Below are 15315 nucleotides of genomic sequence, written 5' to 3'. Positions count from 1 at the left end.
GTTAAAGCCTCTGCCTTCGGCTCAGGTCATGATCTCAGGGTCCTGGGATCCAGCCCCGCATTGGTCTCTCTGCTCAGCGGGGAGCCTGCTTCCCCCTCTCTCTCTGCCTGCCTCTCTGCCTGCTCTTTGCCTCTCTCTGTCAAATAAATAAATAAAATCTTAAAAAAAAAAAAAAAGGAATGTGTAGCTATTAAACTCACCTGTTCCATATTTTTTTAATAATGTGATAGAGCCAGACTGCCTGGTGCTCTGAGCACAGCTCTTGATAGTTAAAAGAATCTTTGTCATGTTACACAAATACTAATACATGTTCATGGAAAAAAATTAATATTTTACTGTATCATGTCAAATCTCTTTATACCCTTGTATACTCATTTTTCCCCAAAACATGAGATAATGTCATGTATATTGTTTTTTAATCTGCTTATTTTGAGTACTTAAAATATTTTTAATACTTTTTAATTACCATAACTTATTCATTATATTTATTTTTTTGTCTTACTGAAACAGTGAATTTTATTTGTGGTCCATTTGGATATTTAATGTAGATTGAGATGTGATTTAGGGTTCCACAAGTTCTGAAAATACGAATAGCCTACACAGTTAAAATGTTTGTTGTTGTAGTAGAATATATAGAACATAAAAATTTCCGATTTTACCATTTTTAAGTGTACAATTCAGTGGCATTAGTTACATTCATAATAGTGTGAATCACTACTGCTATCTGTTTCTAAAATATTTCATCACCCCAGACAGAAACTGTACCTGTTAAGCAATAGCTCTCCACTTCCCTCTCCCTCCAGCCCCTGATAAACTCTCATCTACTTTGTGTCTCTATGGATTTGCCTATTCTGAATATTTTATATAAGTGAAATCATTCAAGTTTTATACTTTTGTGTCTGGTTAATTTCACTGAGCTTAATGTTTTCAAGGTTTGTCCATGTTGTACCATGTATCAGAACTTCGTTCCTTTTTTAATGGCTGAATAATATTCTACTTTATGGGTACATTTGTCTATTGATGGGCACTTGGATTATTTCCACCTTTTGGCTATTGTGAGTCATGGTGCTATGAACATTTGCCTACACGTACCTCTTTGAGTGTCTGTTTTTGGTTCTTTTGAGTATATACCTAGGTGTGGTATTGCTGGGTCATAGGGTAATTCCATGTTTAACTTCTTGAGGTACCCACACAGGGTTTTTTAAAATTAAAAATAATTCATTAAAAGCCATTTGTGTAAGGTACTACATAATGCACCATGCAGAATGTGTGCAATGAGAGCTGACCCATGTAGAAACCTACATGTGTTTGATGTAGTTTGTGTCCTTTACTGCCGGCAGGAGTGCCTACATGGGGTTACCGTTTAATAGTTGTTTTTTTTTTTTTACGGTTAATTAAATACATTTAGAACTTTTTGGAAAGGAAGCATCTGAAAAGTATAAAAGGATTTCTGAATCACATTTATATGTATTAAGTACCCATATGTGCAGGTTGTAATGAGGAATATTACATAGTAAGGATGAGAATAGCAAAGACATTGTATCTAGTTTCTTCTAAAGATTTAGGATGTTTTTCATATATTTTAATTTATTTTTTAAAAGGTTTTTCTATTTACTTATTAGAGAGAGAGAGAGAGAGAGACAGCGGGAGAGGGAACACAAGCAGGGTTAGTAGGAGAGGGAGAAGCAGGCTCCCCTCCAATCAGGGAGACCGATGTGGGACTCTACCCCAGGACCCTGGGATCATGACCTCAGCCAAAGGAAGCCGCTTAACAACTGAGCCACCCAGGCGCCCCTGTTTTTCATATATTTTTGTACATGTATTTTAACTTTTTTATCTAAGCTACTTGAGACTGTATTTGGACCATGTAACCTAGATATTTCTTTTTTTTTTTTTTTTTAATTTTTTATTTATTTTCAGCGTAACAGTATTCATTGTTTTTTCACCACACCCAGTGCTCCATGCAATCTGTGCCCTCCCTAATACCCACCACCTGGTTCCCCCACCCTCCCACCCCGCCCCTTCAAAACCCTCAGGTTGTTTTTCAGAGTCCATAGTCTCTCATGGTTCACCTCCCCTTCCAATTTCCCTCAACTCCCTTCTCCTCTCCATCTACCCTTGTCCTCTATATTATTTGTTATGCTCCACCAATAAGTGAAACCATATGATACTTGACTTTCTCTGTTTGACTTATTTCACTCAGCATAATCTCTTCCAGTCCTGTCCATGTTGCTACAAAAGTTGGGTATTCGTCCTTTCTGATGGAGGCATAATACTCCATAGTGTATATGGACCACATCTTCCTTATCCATTCATCCGTTGAAGGGCATCTTGGTTCTTTCCACAGTTTGGCGACCGTGGCCATTGCTGCTATAAACATTGGGGTACAGATGGCCCTTCTTTTCACTACATCTGTATCTTTGGGGTAAATACCCAGCAGTGCAATTGCAGGGTCATAGGGAAGCTCTATTTTTAATTTCCTGAGGAATCTCCACACTGTTCTCCAAAGTGGCTGCACCAGTCTGCATTCCCACCAACAGTGTAAGAGGGTTCCCCTTTCTCCACATCCTCTCCAACACACGTTGTTTCCTGTCTTGCTAATTTTGGCCATTCTAACTGGTGTAAGGTGGTATCTCAATGTGGTTTTGATTTGAATCTCCCTGATGGCTAGTGATGATGAACATTTTTTCATGTGTCTGGTCTTAACATTTAATGTAAGCATCTCCCCTTAACACCATGATATTTGCTGCATATTTTAGTGGCCATTGTCTTATTGTCCGTAATATCTCATAGTAGTTGACCCACTGGTGCCTTTATGTTCATTTAATTCTACTTTGCAATTCTACTTTTCCTGTGATTTTTCTGGGCTATTACAATGTGAGGATCAACTGTGCTTACTACAATCCAAATTGTGTCATGTGGGGGTTTGTTAAAGGTTGGAAGTCCCTTAAGAAGTCTGACTCATCTTCCCCTCCTTCCTCAGCTTGCAGCTGTTTGTGATGTATTTGTGGAAAACTACGTCCCTGGCAGACTGTCTGCTCTGGGCCTTGGATATGAAGATATAGACAAGATTGCCCCTCACATCGTCTACTGTTCCATCACAGGTATTTTGACCCCACACTCTTGTCATGAATAGATTTTCCAGTGAGTTGGCTTTCTTTGTTCCTGTAAGAAACCTCTTGCTCGTGTTGGTTTTCTGGAAGTGATTGTGTTCTCCCTAACCCTCGCCCTCTAATTAATCATTATAGGTAACTGAAATGAAGATTTTTCATGTATTTATTGGCTGTCTGTATTTCTTCTTGAATTGTATACCTGTAGTTTTGTTTGTTTGTGTTTTTTTTTGCAAATTTTTCTATTGATATTTTACAGACATTTACAAAATACTGTCATTAATTCATACATAGAATTGTAGGTGAAATATTAATTGGCTTTAGGGTAGCACAGGAAATCAACATATCCCCTTAATTTATTCAAAGGTGTTAAGCCAGGTGAAGGAAAAGAATTCGGTCAAGTCTTCCAGATTGTTTATCTGGGGAATGTTGTGGGTGTTTGTATGTGTGTACGTGTTAGGTCCAAGGAAAAAACGTTATTATTTTAGTTAGTTTAATCTATTTTTAAGCACTTAGCTGTTAATTAGGGAGGTAATATAGAAAAGTGGCTGTGAAAATTCTTAGTTACATTAATAGTTTTATCAGAAAAAATTATAGTATTTTCAGTCTTCATTCATCTACCAAATATTTACTGCAGGCGTGTGATTTGCCAGGCAGTATTCTAAGGTTCTGGGATGTGGCAATGGATAATACATGGAGGTTTGCCTTATATTATAGGTTAAGGAGATAGATAGTAAATAAATAAACATATTCTTTAAGTTTTTAATTTTTTTGTAATTGAGCCCATTAATGATAAGGGCTAAAGAGAAATAAAGTAGGGCAAGAGGGATGGGGTGAGGAGGAGCTATTTTATACTTGGAGATAAGTGAAAGCTCCCTTGGGGGTGCCCGGGTGGTTCAGTGGGTTCAGCATCTGCATTTCGCTCAGGTCATGATCCTGGGGTCCTAGGATTGAGCCCCACGGTGAGCTCCATGCTCAGGAGGGAGCCTGCTTTTCTCTCTCCCTCTGCCTCTCCTCCCCGTCCCCCCACCCCCACTCATGCTTTTACTCTCTCTCTCTCAAATGAATAAATAAAATGTAAAAAAAAAAAAAAAGAGAGAAGTCTCCCTCGATAAATTGACATTTGAGCAGAGACCTGGATGAAGTAAAGGAGTGAATCATACAGTTATTGGCAAAGATGGCTTCAGGAAGGGGAAACAGCAAGTGCAAAGGCCCTAAGGCAGGAATATGCTGGGCATGTTTGAGGACCATCAAGGATGGCTGAAGCAGGGAACAAGGGGAATGTAACAGGAAGAAAAACAGGAAGATGTTGGTTAGCAAGATCACGAAGAGCTTGTTGGCAACTCTCAAGGAATTTGACTTTTACTTTGAATAAGTTTGTGAGTTAATGGAGTATTTTGAACAGAAGAATGATAATGATCTGACGTATTTTTATTTTTTAAAAATTTCACCTATTTATTTATTAATTAACATATAATGTATTATTTGTTTCAGGGGTACAGGTCTGTGAATCATCAGTCTTACACAATTCACAGCACTCACCATAGCACATACCTTCCCCAACGTCCATCACCCAGCCACCCCATCCCTCCCACCGCCCTCCACTCCAGCAACCCTCAATTTGTTTCCTGAGATTAAGAGTCTCTTATGGTTTGTCTTCCTCTCTGGTTTTGTCTCATTTCATTTTTTCCTCTCTTCCCCCATGATCCTCTGCCTTGTTTCTCAAATTCCATGTATCAGTGAGATCATATGATAATTGTCTTTCTCTGATTGACTTATTTTGCTTAGCATAATACCCTTTAGTTCCATCCACGTGATCTGGTGTATTTTTAAAAGTATCAGTTTACCTTTCCTTTCCTTCTCCTAAGGTCCTGAGAAACAAAAACTGAAGGTTTTAGAGGGAAGAGGGATAGGGGCTTGGGTGAGCTTGGTGGTGGGTATTAAGGAGGGGACATATTGCATGGAGCACTGGGGGTGGTGCATAAACAATGAATCTTGGAACACTGAAAAAAGAAAAAAGCACCCCTCCCCCCATAAAAGGATCCCTTTAGCTACTACATAAAAGAATCCCTCTACAGCCTGTAGAGGACAATGGTAGAAGTGGAAGAACAATTGTGAAGCTATTATTCTACTCCAGGCTAGAGATACTGGCAGCTTGAATTAGGGTAGGAGTGGTGGGGGTAGTTGAGGAGCAATAGGATTAAAAATGTTTCTTTATTAGTCATAAAGTAATAATAACCAAAATACTCCTGTTTCTATGCATTCAGGTTAATTGTGATATAATAATGCTTTCACTATGACATATTACTTTAGTATAAATGATGCTTTTCACAGTATAATTATGTGGTGCTTTTTAAATGTAAATTAAGCTATAACTGCAATGTTTGGTCGATACTATTTTAGAGGGGATGATTGTTTACTTCGCTACCGAATCAACATGAGAGCCAGTGTCTGCACATAGTAGATAACTCTTTGCCACTAAATCTGACTCTTTCTTAAATGTACTGTTTTATAGATATGTAATCACACTTCAGTCTTTGTGTCTGTATATCAATATTTATATATGTCAGAAAGAGGGAAAGGTTTTTCCTTAAAATTTCAGTCTATTGGAAATGTGGAGGTCTAAATTACTAAAATAGGTAAAATATTATCTTCAAATTACCTTGTTATCATAAAATGCTACATAACTTGCAAATGCACCATCTTCAATGATGGTAAATATTTATTTCTTATTCCCATGAATTTGCATTGGCTGAGGTTCAGCTGATCCAGACTGGTTCGATTTGGCTCCAAGTTTTGGGGGCAGGGGGCCTGCTGTGCTCTACCCATCTTTCACACTCCTTGGACCAGTGGCCACCAAAGGCATGTTTTCCTCATAGTGAAAGGCAAGAGTACAAGAGAATGAGCCTAACCTCACAAGCACGTTTAAAGCATTAGCTACATTCCATTGGCTTGCATTCCTTTGGTCAAGGCAAGTCACTCGACCAAGCCCAATACCAATGCATGGTGAAGTATGTTCTACTCTTGTGGCAGGATCTACAGAGTCACATGGCAAGGCATGGATTCCAAAAGGGGTAAAGATTAGGAATAATAATGTATTTTATCACATCCCCCAGCCAAACAAAAATGCTAATCCACTTGGGGGGCACCTGGGTGGTTCAGTCAGTTAAGCATCTAACTTTATCTCAGGTCATGATATCAGGGTCCTCGGATGGAGCCCCACGTTGGGCTGCTGGCTTCCCACTCGGCAGGGAGTCTGCTTCTTCTCTCCCTCTGCCCCTTCCCCCGCTCCTGCGCTGTCCCTCAAATAAATACATAACATCTAAAAAAAAAAGAAAAGCTACTCCACTTGGGAAGCCTCGCAGTTCCCAAAGTTTCACATCTATATCTAACTACAGTTAAAGCCAGCAGTTCTTCTGGGTCTTGGCTTGTGGTTAGAGAATCTCCGCATTTTCTTCCAGCTCTCAGATCCCGTGTTCACATTTTAGTGTGTCGAAGGGCCCTGGAGATAGATTGTATAATGCAGAAGTTCTCAGCTATGGGGAGAGTGCAGATTTGATATGCTTTTTGGTGATAGCGATGGGGGAATAAGGGAGTGATGGGGAGAGGCACTTATAGTCTGAACAAGCATCTTCCATAATTCTGTAATCCTCTACATCTCCATCTCCTGACAATCATGAGAAAAACACCCGTACGGTTCATTCTCCTTTATTTCCTGATAAGGAAAGAGGTCCGGAATGTCCAAGAGACCTCTGGTCACACAGCTATTTCATGGCAGACGGCTTTACAATTCAGGCCTCTTGACTAAATATTAAGTGCCTCTGTGCTTTCCATATTTAGACGTATATCATTGTTGTATGTTACATTGTTATAACTTACATTGTCAAGTGATGACAAGACACTGAACAGCTTGACTTGAGAAGAATATAGACTTGGTCTTCTCTTTCATTTGTTGTTAATCATATTTACTCATCAGGGAGTCTAAATGTCAATGGAGTCTTTGGAAGCAGAGGTCGTTTATGAGTCATGAATCTGTGTGTATATAAAGTAAGGGCCATCTCTTTTGTAGAGTTTGGTATTCTTGGTAATCAGTGTTTGTTTTTGATTTTTTTTTTTTAAATAAGACTGATTAGATCAGTCTAAAGTTGCACATGTTATGATTGGGATCCTAGACTTCCCTGATGTTTCCCAGTGGCATTGCTGTTCTGTCAGTGCTGTCCAAGCCCAAATAGTCTGTTCTCACTCACATGTTGGCCTTACTGCTGATGAGAGTAATCTTAGAATGGCTGGGAGATTTATTTTAATGCACTCTGACCGTTGTGTGGTTGAGATTGCCTCAGTCTGTGAAGTCTGGTCTGCAGGACAAAAATGCTCGACTGATCACAAGGGAGGAAGGACCGGATTATTTTGGTTAGCAAGGTCCTCTTATCATTTTGGAGTATGAACATTAGGGGGCAGTGTTTAAAAAGCTATCATTCACTAGGAATTACTTTTTGAGAAAACTCATGTGTCCTCTGTACCAGCGGGTAAAGAAAATCTCTGAAAGGGCATATTTATATTTTTAAAGAAGTTTTGTTTTTTAAACTGACCATTCTCTACCTCTTTATACTTTTAGTATAATGATATTCTCCATGGCACTTTAATTTTAAGTTGTACCCTCTTTCCTTTGTTTCTTCTGAGCATGTTATTAATTATAAAAACTTAGTAGTAAAAATCCTTTCAACCACATTTAAAAATATTTCCTTTTTCCCTTCTTATTAACTTCATTGCTCTTTTTTCCTAGAAGGATAAACATTGCATTATATTATTGACCAGACTAATTTTGTGGTAGGAACATTGTGTATGCCCTTTAATAATTTTTTTTTTTTTTTGGGTTGGGAAAGGGCTTTGCAAAGTACCTTTTTGATTTTTGTGAATTCCCCAATGGCATTTTCTTAATCTCTGTCCTTGTATGGACAGATTATAGGATTCTGCTCGAGGATAGGTCCTCAAAAGGGACCTCAGAACTCATTATCAGAGAGAATATTTTAAGAGAGTTAGGCCCATTCTTTAGTTTTAAGTAGAAAAAAATCTGAGAGCTCTACTTATGAGCAAAGAATAACTAAGACAGTTTTAAGGGAGAACCTGGTAGGCAGATTTGCCTTGTTAGATAAAAAGACTGATACAACCTGTAGTAGTAATATAGTGTGGTATTAGTATGAAGATAAAGAAATACATCGATGGAACAGAATAGAGAGCTCAGAAACATGCTGGCATATATATGGAAACATGTTTTTTTTTAGGGCTTATACTCCAGATCATTAAAGAGTAGAATATGCAATAATTGATGGTAGAACATTGGTTATCCTTAAGGAAAAAGATAACATTGATCTTGAGTTTATTCTATACAGTAACATAATATTGATTTATACCCTAAATATAAAAAGTAAAACTTTAAAACTTTTAGAAAACAATATAGGACAATGTCTTTATGACCTTAGGGCAGGGAAGGATTTTGTAGACAGCATACGAAAAGTATGAACTACAAAGGAAGAGACTGATTAACTTGACTACTTATTAAAATGAAAAACTTTTGTGCATCAAAAGCCACTATAAAAAAGCAAGCAGATGAGTCACAGATCCCTGGAAGATAACTGACAAAGGATTAATAACCAGAATATCTTAAAAGTTTTCTTTAAATCCAATAGACGAAAAGAGAAACAGTTCAACAGGCAAATGGGCCGAACTCCAGAAAAGGAAACCCGAATGGCCTTAGAAAGTTACTCAGAGTCAGTAGTTTTTAGAAAAATGCAAATTACACTGTATGTTAACTAACTAAAATTTAAATAAAAAAAGAAAAATGCAAATTAAAACAAGAATAGTATTCCACTTCACACCTAAGAGATTGACAGATATTTAAAAACCTGACACTACCAAACAAAGGAATCTGTGAACGTTGCTGGAGGACGGATACCCAGGTTGGAAAATGATATCCATGTTGGTAGCAATTTGGTGAGCTGTTTTGAGATTGTACACAAATCTACCCTATGGTCTCCAGTTTTCACTTTTAGGTATGTCCCTATAGAAAGTCTCAAACATGTGCACAAGGGGACATGAAGAATGTTCATAGCAGCATTGTTTGTAATAGCAAAAAGGTGAAAATATGAGATGAAGTATATTTCAGTAGGAGAATGGCTAAATGTGTGATATAATGAATGGGATACCATTAAGCAATGGAAATAGTAAGCTGGAACAACATGAATTCAGTTAGATGAATTTTCCAAACATAAAATTCAGTGAAGAAAGCAAGTTACAAATGGTGATACGCAGGATGATACTGTTGATGTAGAGTTAAGATAATAAAAATTGTATATGTTTTCTAGTAATTCACTTAAGTGTGGTTAAAATATAAAGACATACATGGTGATGAAAAATACTAAATTTAAGAGAATGATTACCCCTGGGGAGTGGGGAGGGAGGAATATGGGACAGGGTAGGGACATACATGGGACTTCAACTATGTTTGCCAAATACACATGCATATTTGTTATATTATTCTATGTATCTTTTTATGTTCAGCATAGCAAAAGATCCAGAAATACCCAAATAATTCCCTCTCACCCTCCCTCCTTCCCTTTCTCTGTCTCCCTGCTCCCACTCCAACGCATATTTCATGAGCTTCTGTATTTCCCGGCTCATTGAGTGTACGGGATGAGCAATGCAGACATGATTTCTGCCTTTAGGAGCTTATAGCCTAGTGTTAGAGACATTTTATAAAGAAGTTAAAAAAATCGTACGGCAAGTACTAATAAATTGTGTTAGTTCTATGACAGAGATTCATAGAGGAGGGGATGCATAGTGTCAAAAAAGGCCTTTCTGGGGAGTTATCATTTAAAGACCTAAAACAAGAGAAGGAACCAGCCATTTGAAGATCAAAAGGAGGAGCATTTCAGGCAGCAGGAACATCATGTGCAAAGGTCTTGAGGTAGGAAGGTTCTAAATTCCTTTAAAAGCCTATGAGAAAGCCAATATGCCTGAAATACCAAAAATAATCAGAATGCTTGAGAAGACACTGTGTAAGGGTGAAAATGCTATGGCATACAGGGAAGGATTTGAGCCGTAGAGGGATATGATCCAAATTACATTAAAATTAATCTTTAAAATAGGTAGGAGTCAAATACTGACTAACCTGCTGAAGGACTTTCATTAATAACATTGGACATGGAATTATGCAGTATAAAAAAGGATGAGGTCTGGCATTTGTGATATGGAATGGACCTAGAGCATTATGCTAAGTGAAATAAGTCAGAGAAAGACAAATGCCATTTGATTTCACTCATATGTGGAAGCTAAGAAACAAAACAAATGAATAAATAAACAAAAAGCAGAATCAGACCTAGAAATACAGAGAACAAACTGATAGTTGCCAGGGGTGGTGAGGGGGTGGGCCAAATAGGTGAGGGCAAGTGGGAAGTACTGGCTTCCAGTTATGGAATGAATAAGTCATGAGAATAAGAGGCACCGCACAGGGAATATAATCAATAATGTAATAGTATTACATAGTGATAGAATGTAGCTACATTTGTGAGCGTAACAATGTATAGAGAGTTGAATTACTTACATTGTATAGCTGAAACTAATGTAATGTGTGTCAACTATGCTAAAAACAAAAAACAAAAAACTAGCAAACTTCTAGTCATGCTGACCAAGATAAAAAGATACAAAGATACAAAGTTAACCCATATCAGGAATGAATGAAGGGTCATCACTTCTGACAATAAAGACATTAAAAGGATATCAATAGAGTATTGCAAATAACTCCATGCCTGTGAATTCAAAAACTGAGGTGAAATAGAATAGAATAAATCCTTAGAAGACACAATGTACCAACACTTACTCAAGAGTAATGTGAATTGTGCTATACCTATTAGAGAAATTACATTTTTAGTTGAAAACTCTTTGGAAAGAACTTCAGGCCCAGATGGTTTCACTGGTGAATCTTACCAAACATTGAGAAAGAAATACTATCAATTCTACACAATCTCTTCCAGAAAAGAGAAAAGGAGGGAATCCTTCCAAATTCACTTTATGAGGCCAGCAGCGCCCTGATTCCAAACTAAAGACATTCCAGTAAAAGAAAACCAATGACCAATATCTCTCATGAACATGGAAGTAAAAATTCTCAACAAAATAGGGACAAATTGAATCCAGCAGTATATAAAATCATAATACATCACAATCAAGTGGGATTCATCCCAGGAGTTTTAGACCGAGTCAACTTTCAAAATCTATGCTAAGCATATTAGCGCACAAAAGAAGGACATAGGAGAAAAGCTGCATGACCTTTGGCTTTGGCAGTGACTTTAGACATTTGATGGCAAGAGCATGACCTACTTGGCCATCAAAGGGAGTGTGGTCCTGCTTCATACTACAGATGGATGAACCTCAGAAACATCAAACTATATGAAACAGTCCAGATGCAAAAGTCTAGGTATTGTCTGATTCCATTTATATGAAATGTCTAAGAAAAGACAAACTTATAAGCTGGAAAGCAGATCAGTGGTTGCCTAAGGCTGGAGATGGGCTTGGGGGATCAACTGCAAAGAAGCATGAGGAAAGTTTTTAGATTGTGGTGATGTTTGTAAAACTTTATGTTGATTTATGGACTTTCAATGGATGTATTTAATGCTGTATAAATGATATTTTCATAAAGCTGCCTAAAAAATGAAAAAAAGAAACCACTGGACATTGAAAGAAGGTTCATATTCCAGAGAGTAGTGATTAAGATAAAATTTCCTTAGATTACTGAAGAAATCCCCATGCCTCCATAGTGTTTCAGCATCAGTAGCAGAGAACGGTGAGCCCAAATGGCTATGGCAAACCATCCAGTGACTGCATCCAACATTCATATCATGGCAACGACAACACAAAACAGAACATTGCTGCACTTGGATTCTTAGGGAGTGAGCTGGTCTGTGTGTGTGTATATCTATTCTCGTCATTTTCTGCATATTCACCACATAACCTCATCTCTTAAAGAAGAATTACTGGGGCGCCTGGGTGGCTCGCTGGGTTAAGCCTCTGCCTTCAGTTCAGGTCATGATCTCAGGGTCCTGGGATCAAGCTCTGCATCAGGCTCTGTGCTCATCAGGGAGCCTGCTTCCCCATCCTGCCCCCCCCCCCGCCTGCCTCTCTGCCTACTTGTGATCTCTGTCAAATAAATAAATAAAATCTTAACAACAACAACAACAAAAAAGAATAACTAGACGTCTGCCTGCACTGTAAACCCATAAACATGTTGAAGGGGAGAAAAGGAAGGAAGGAAGGAAAGGCGGGGAGAGAAGGTTGGAAGAAAGAAGGGAAGAAAGGAAAGAAGAGAAAGAATTAAGGTATATGGGATAACAATGGGCAAGTTTTTTTTTTTAACCTCTGAAAATTGTAGTCCAGTTTAGGTCACATGACATTCACATGGCAGTAAACATCATTTCTAGACTGAATAAATAATCAGTATGGATATGACACTGCAAGGGATCCTTATAGTCAAAATAATTGGAAACTACTGGTCTGAATTATGAATGTCTTGGTTGCACCCTGTTCTCTCTGGAAATGTTTTTTTTTCCTCCAGAAATTCAGAGTATTGTGGCCATCTGTCCAACTTTATAGTCAGTGATCCCCAGCAAAAGTGTGGTTTGACATATTTACCATTTCATACCAAACTCATTATTTAAACAAATAATGACACCATCTCTGCTGGGGAAGGGAAACTTAACACATAAATACAAGATTTCAAAACACAGCCCATAAAGCTAGGGACTGAGATTATATTTTGTCTGTAGACATGGACTGACTCCAGAAAGTGACTTTATGCCTTTATTTTATCCCCAAAGGGAATAACCTCTTTATCTTTAAATACTTCTTTTTACCCTTACACATATAACAGATGTGTTGTACGCGTTGGACTCGGTGGAGTAGATGCAGAAACTTTATTCTCTCCCACCCTACCTCTGCAACCTGTATCCTTGACTCATTTTCATTTTTCATGAATGAAATCCCAGACAAGTCCTATGTTTTTTTCCTGGTTGTTTCATTTAAAGTATTAAAAAGTCCAGCCCAATCCAAAACCATAACTTCAGACTCTTGTGCAGTTTATGACTTTTCCCTTTCCCCAACTTGGGCCTGCCTTTTTGGAAACCTGGGGAGAGAAAGAGAGAGGTGGAAGGGGAGAGAGAGGAGACAGAGAGAGAGAGAGAGGGAGGGAAAGAGTATGTGTGTGTTGGAAGGTGATAGTTTCTTCATTCTTCCATGATTCTTCTCTTCGCTGTTGTTAGCTGCTGTGTGTAATTCCTTCAGAGTCAGGCTCTCTTAGGGAAAGGGAAGTGAGTATCCCATTAGGGTACTACACAAAAGCCTTTGATTGACGGGTGTAGTTGGAGCCTTGCATTGGAGACTTCTGTATACCTGAAACTCAGCTGGTGGTTCTTTGTCTTGTGGGGAGCTTTGTAGGATCCTGAGACCTCGGACTGTAGTTCTTCCCCTTCAGCCCTTGTCTCTTTGTGGTCCTCTGTACACAGCCTCTCTACACAGACTATGTGTACACACATGTTCCTTTGCCATCAGAATAAAGTTTCTGCTTAACCTTATGGGTAGAATTCCTTTTAAACAAGCTAGTTCTGCTCTTCTGATGGGCCACTTGGCTCATAGGGCATACCATCCATTTCTATCATTGGGGGTAGTGCAATTTATTTCCAAACCTGTTACTTTTGCTGCATTTAACCGATGAAACCATAACATCTTGCTTCTGGTATGTTTTTAGGCAACAAGTCAAGTCCTTAGGTAATTTCAAGTTCTCAGAACACAGGCCAAGATCACAGATGCTTTTTTTTTTTTTTTTTTTGGAAGTCTCCTTCAACCGGCTTGAAGTAAGGGGGAAGCAATTTGCCCCTCCCCTATGGCAGGGTGAAATGCACAGCATGCTGACAACTCTTTCTAAGGAAGCCCTTGCTAAGGGTCTTATTTGGCTCCCTACCTTTTCTTGCATACCTTCAAATGGATGGTAAGCTAAGGGCAGCAAAACTGGTTTCATGATATTTTAGCGTCATCCACACTGCTGTTCTGGCACTTCTGGCATTCTTTTTGGGTTTGACGCCTCAGATGAACAGAGACAAGGGAGTTCCATTTGAACGTTCTTTAACTCAAATTTTGACAAACCTGAGATATCAGTCTTAAAATTTTTTAAGTATGAAAGGATAATATTTGATGATAAAGTGTCTTGACTGATTTCATATGCATTCTCAAATATTTAAACACAAGTGTAAAGGTCAAGTTTTTCCATATACACAATTTCTAAATAAAGATCTTTTCCCATTAGCAAATACTGCTTTAAGGCTGATACGGAGTTGTTACTGGATATAAGGAACATTGTGATAGTTTCCCTTGGGAACTCTTCATGAAACTGTGAAATTAAGGGAATCTACTGGACTGGAACATGAACAAAATGACTTCCCATTACGTTAAAAGAGACGAAATTGCTCTTCTTAAAAGAGTTCTGCTTAAAAGCGTTCTGTATTTATGGATATGCACTGAGTACTATTTCATCACACAATTTTATACATGAATGTATGTTTGACCTACTTCAGTCCCCAGTTACTTTTATTTTTCGTATACTATTGATCAATAAAAGAGGAGCTCAAGACTTGAGAAGGAGGTTGAGCTGTTTTCTGAATGCTTTGAAATTCCAGAAGCTAAGAGATCGGCTCGGCCTAGCAATATGGTATAAATCTAGAGTCAGTTGGTTTCACCTTTGGTCTCTGATTTCTAATATATGGATGATAGTTCCCAATTTAAAGAACTCCTTGGGAACTCGAGACCAGCAGGAGGGAAAAAGATGACAACATTAGTTCATGTTAAAGTAGTAATTTTTTCAGAATCTTCACAAATCAGATGATTTATGGATCGTGCCAGATAACACATGTCAAGACTTAGCCCTCATCCCAAAACACTGTCATCAAACTGAATTGTTTCCCTTTATGGTATTAGGCCTGGGAAATAAATCCATAAATTTAAAGAAGTAATGCTAGATAAGAAGAAATGTTATACTTAAAAGGATGTAAAAAATAAATGTTAGATAAAATTTAGATAGCATTTATTTCATGAGTGCTAATAATACTTTTTCCATTCTGTCGATGGTCTTCCAAGCCAGCATTAGTGCAATCCTACAACTTTCAGT

The 15315-nt window shown here is 38.1% G+C and overlaps 1 protein-coding gene across 3 annotated transcripts in view; it reads left to right on the top strand.

The window, feature by feature from the left end:
• Positions 1-15315, top strand: part of SUGCT (succinyl-CoA:glutarate-CoA transferase) — a 765791-nt gene that overhangs the window by 39883 nt on the left and 710593 nt on the right. For all 3 annotated transcript variants that reach the window (XM_080818391.1, XM_080818390.1, XM_080818392.1), the window contains exon 6: positions 2984-3104. In XM_080818391.1, the coding sequence (XP_080674517.1) occupies positions 2984-3104 (121 nt within the window). The remainder of the gene's footprint in view (positions 1-2983; positions 3105-15315) is intronic.

This window comes from Martes martes, assembly GCF_963455335.1.
Source record: "Martes martes genome assembly, chromosome: 11".
Taxonomy (NCBI): Eukaryota; Metazoa; Chordata; class Mammalia; order Carnivora; family Mustelidae; genus Martes; species Martes martes.
Note: the sequence above shows the minus strand (reverse complement) of the source record. Positions and strands in the feature narration are given on the sequence as shown.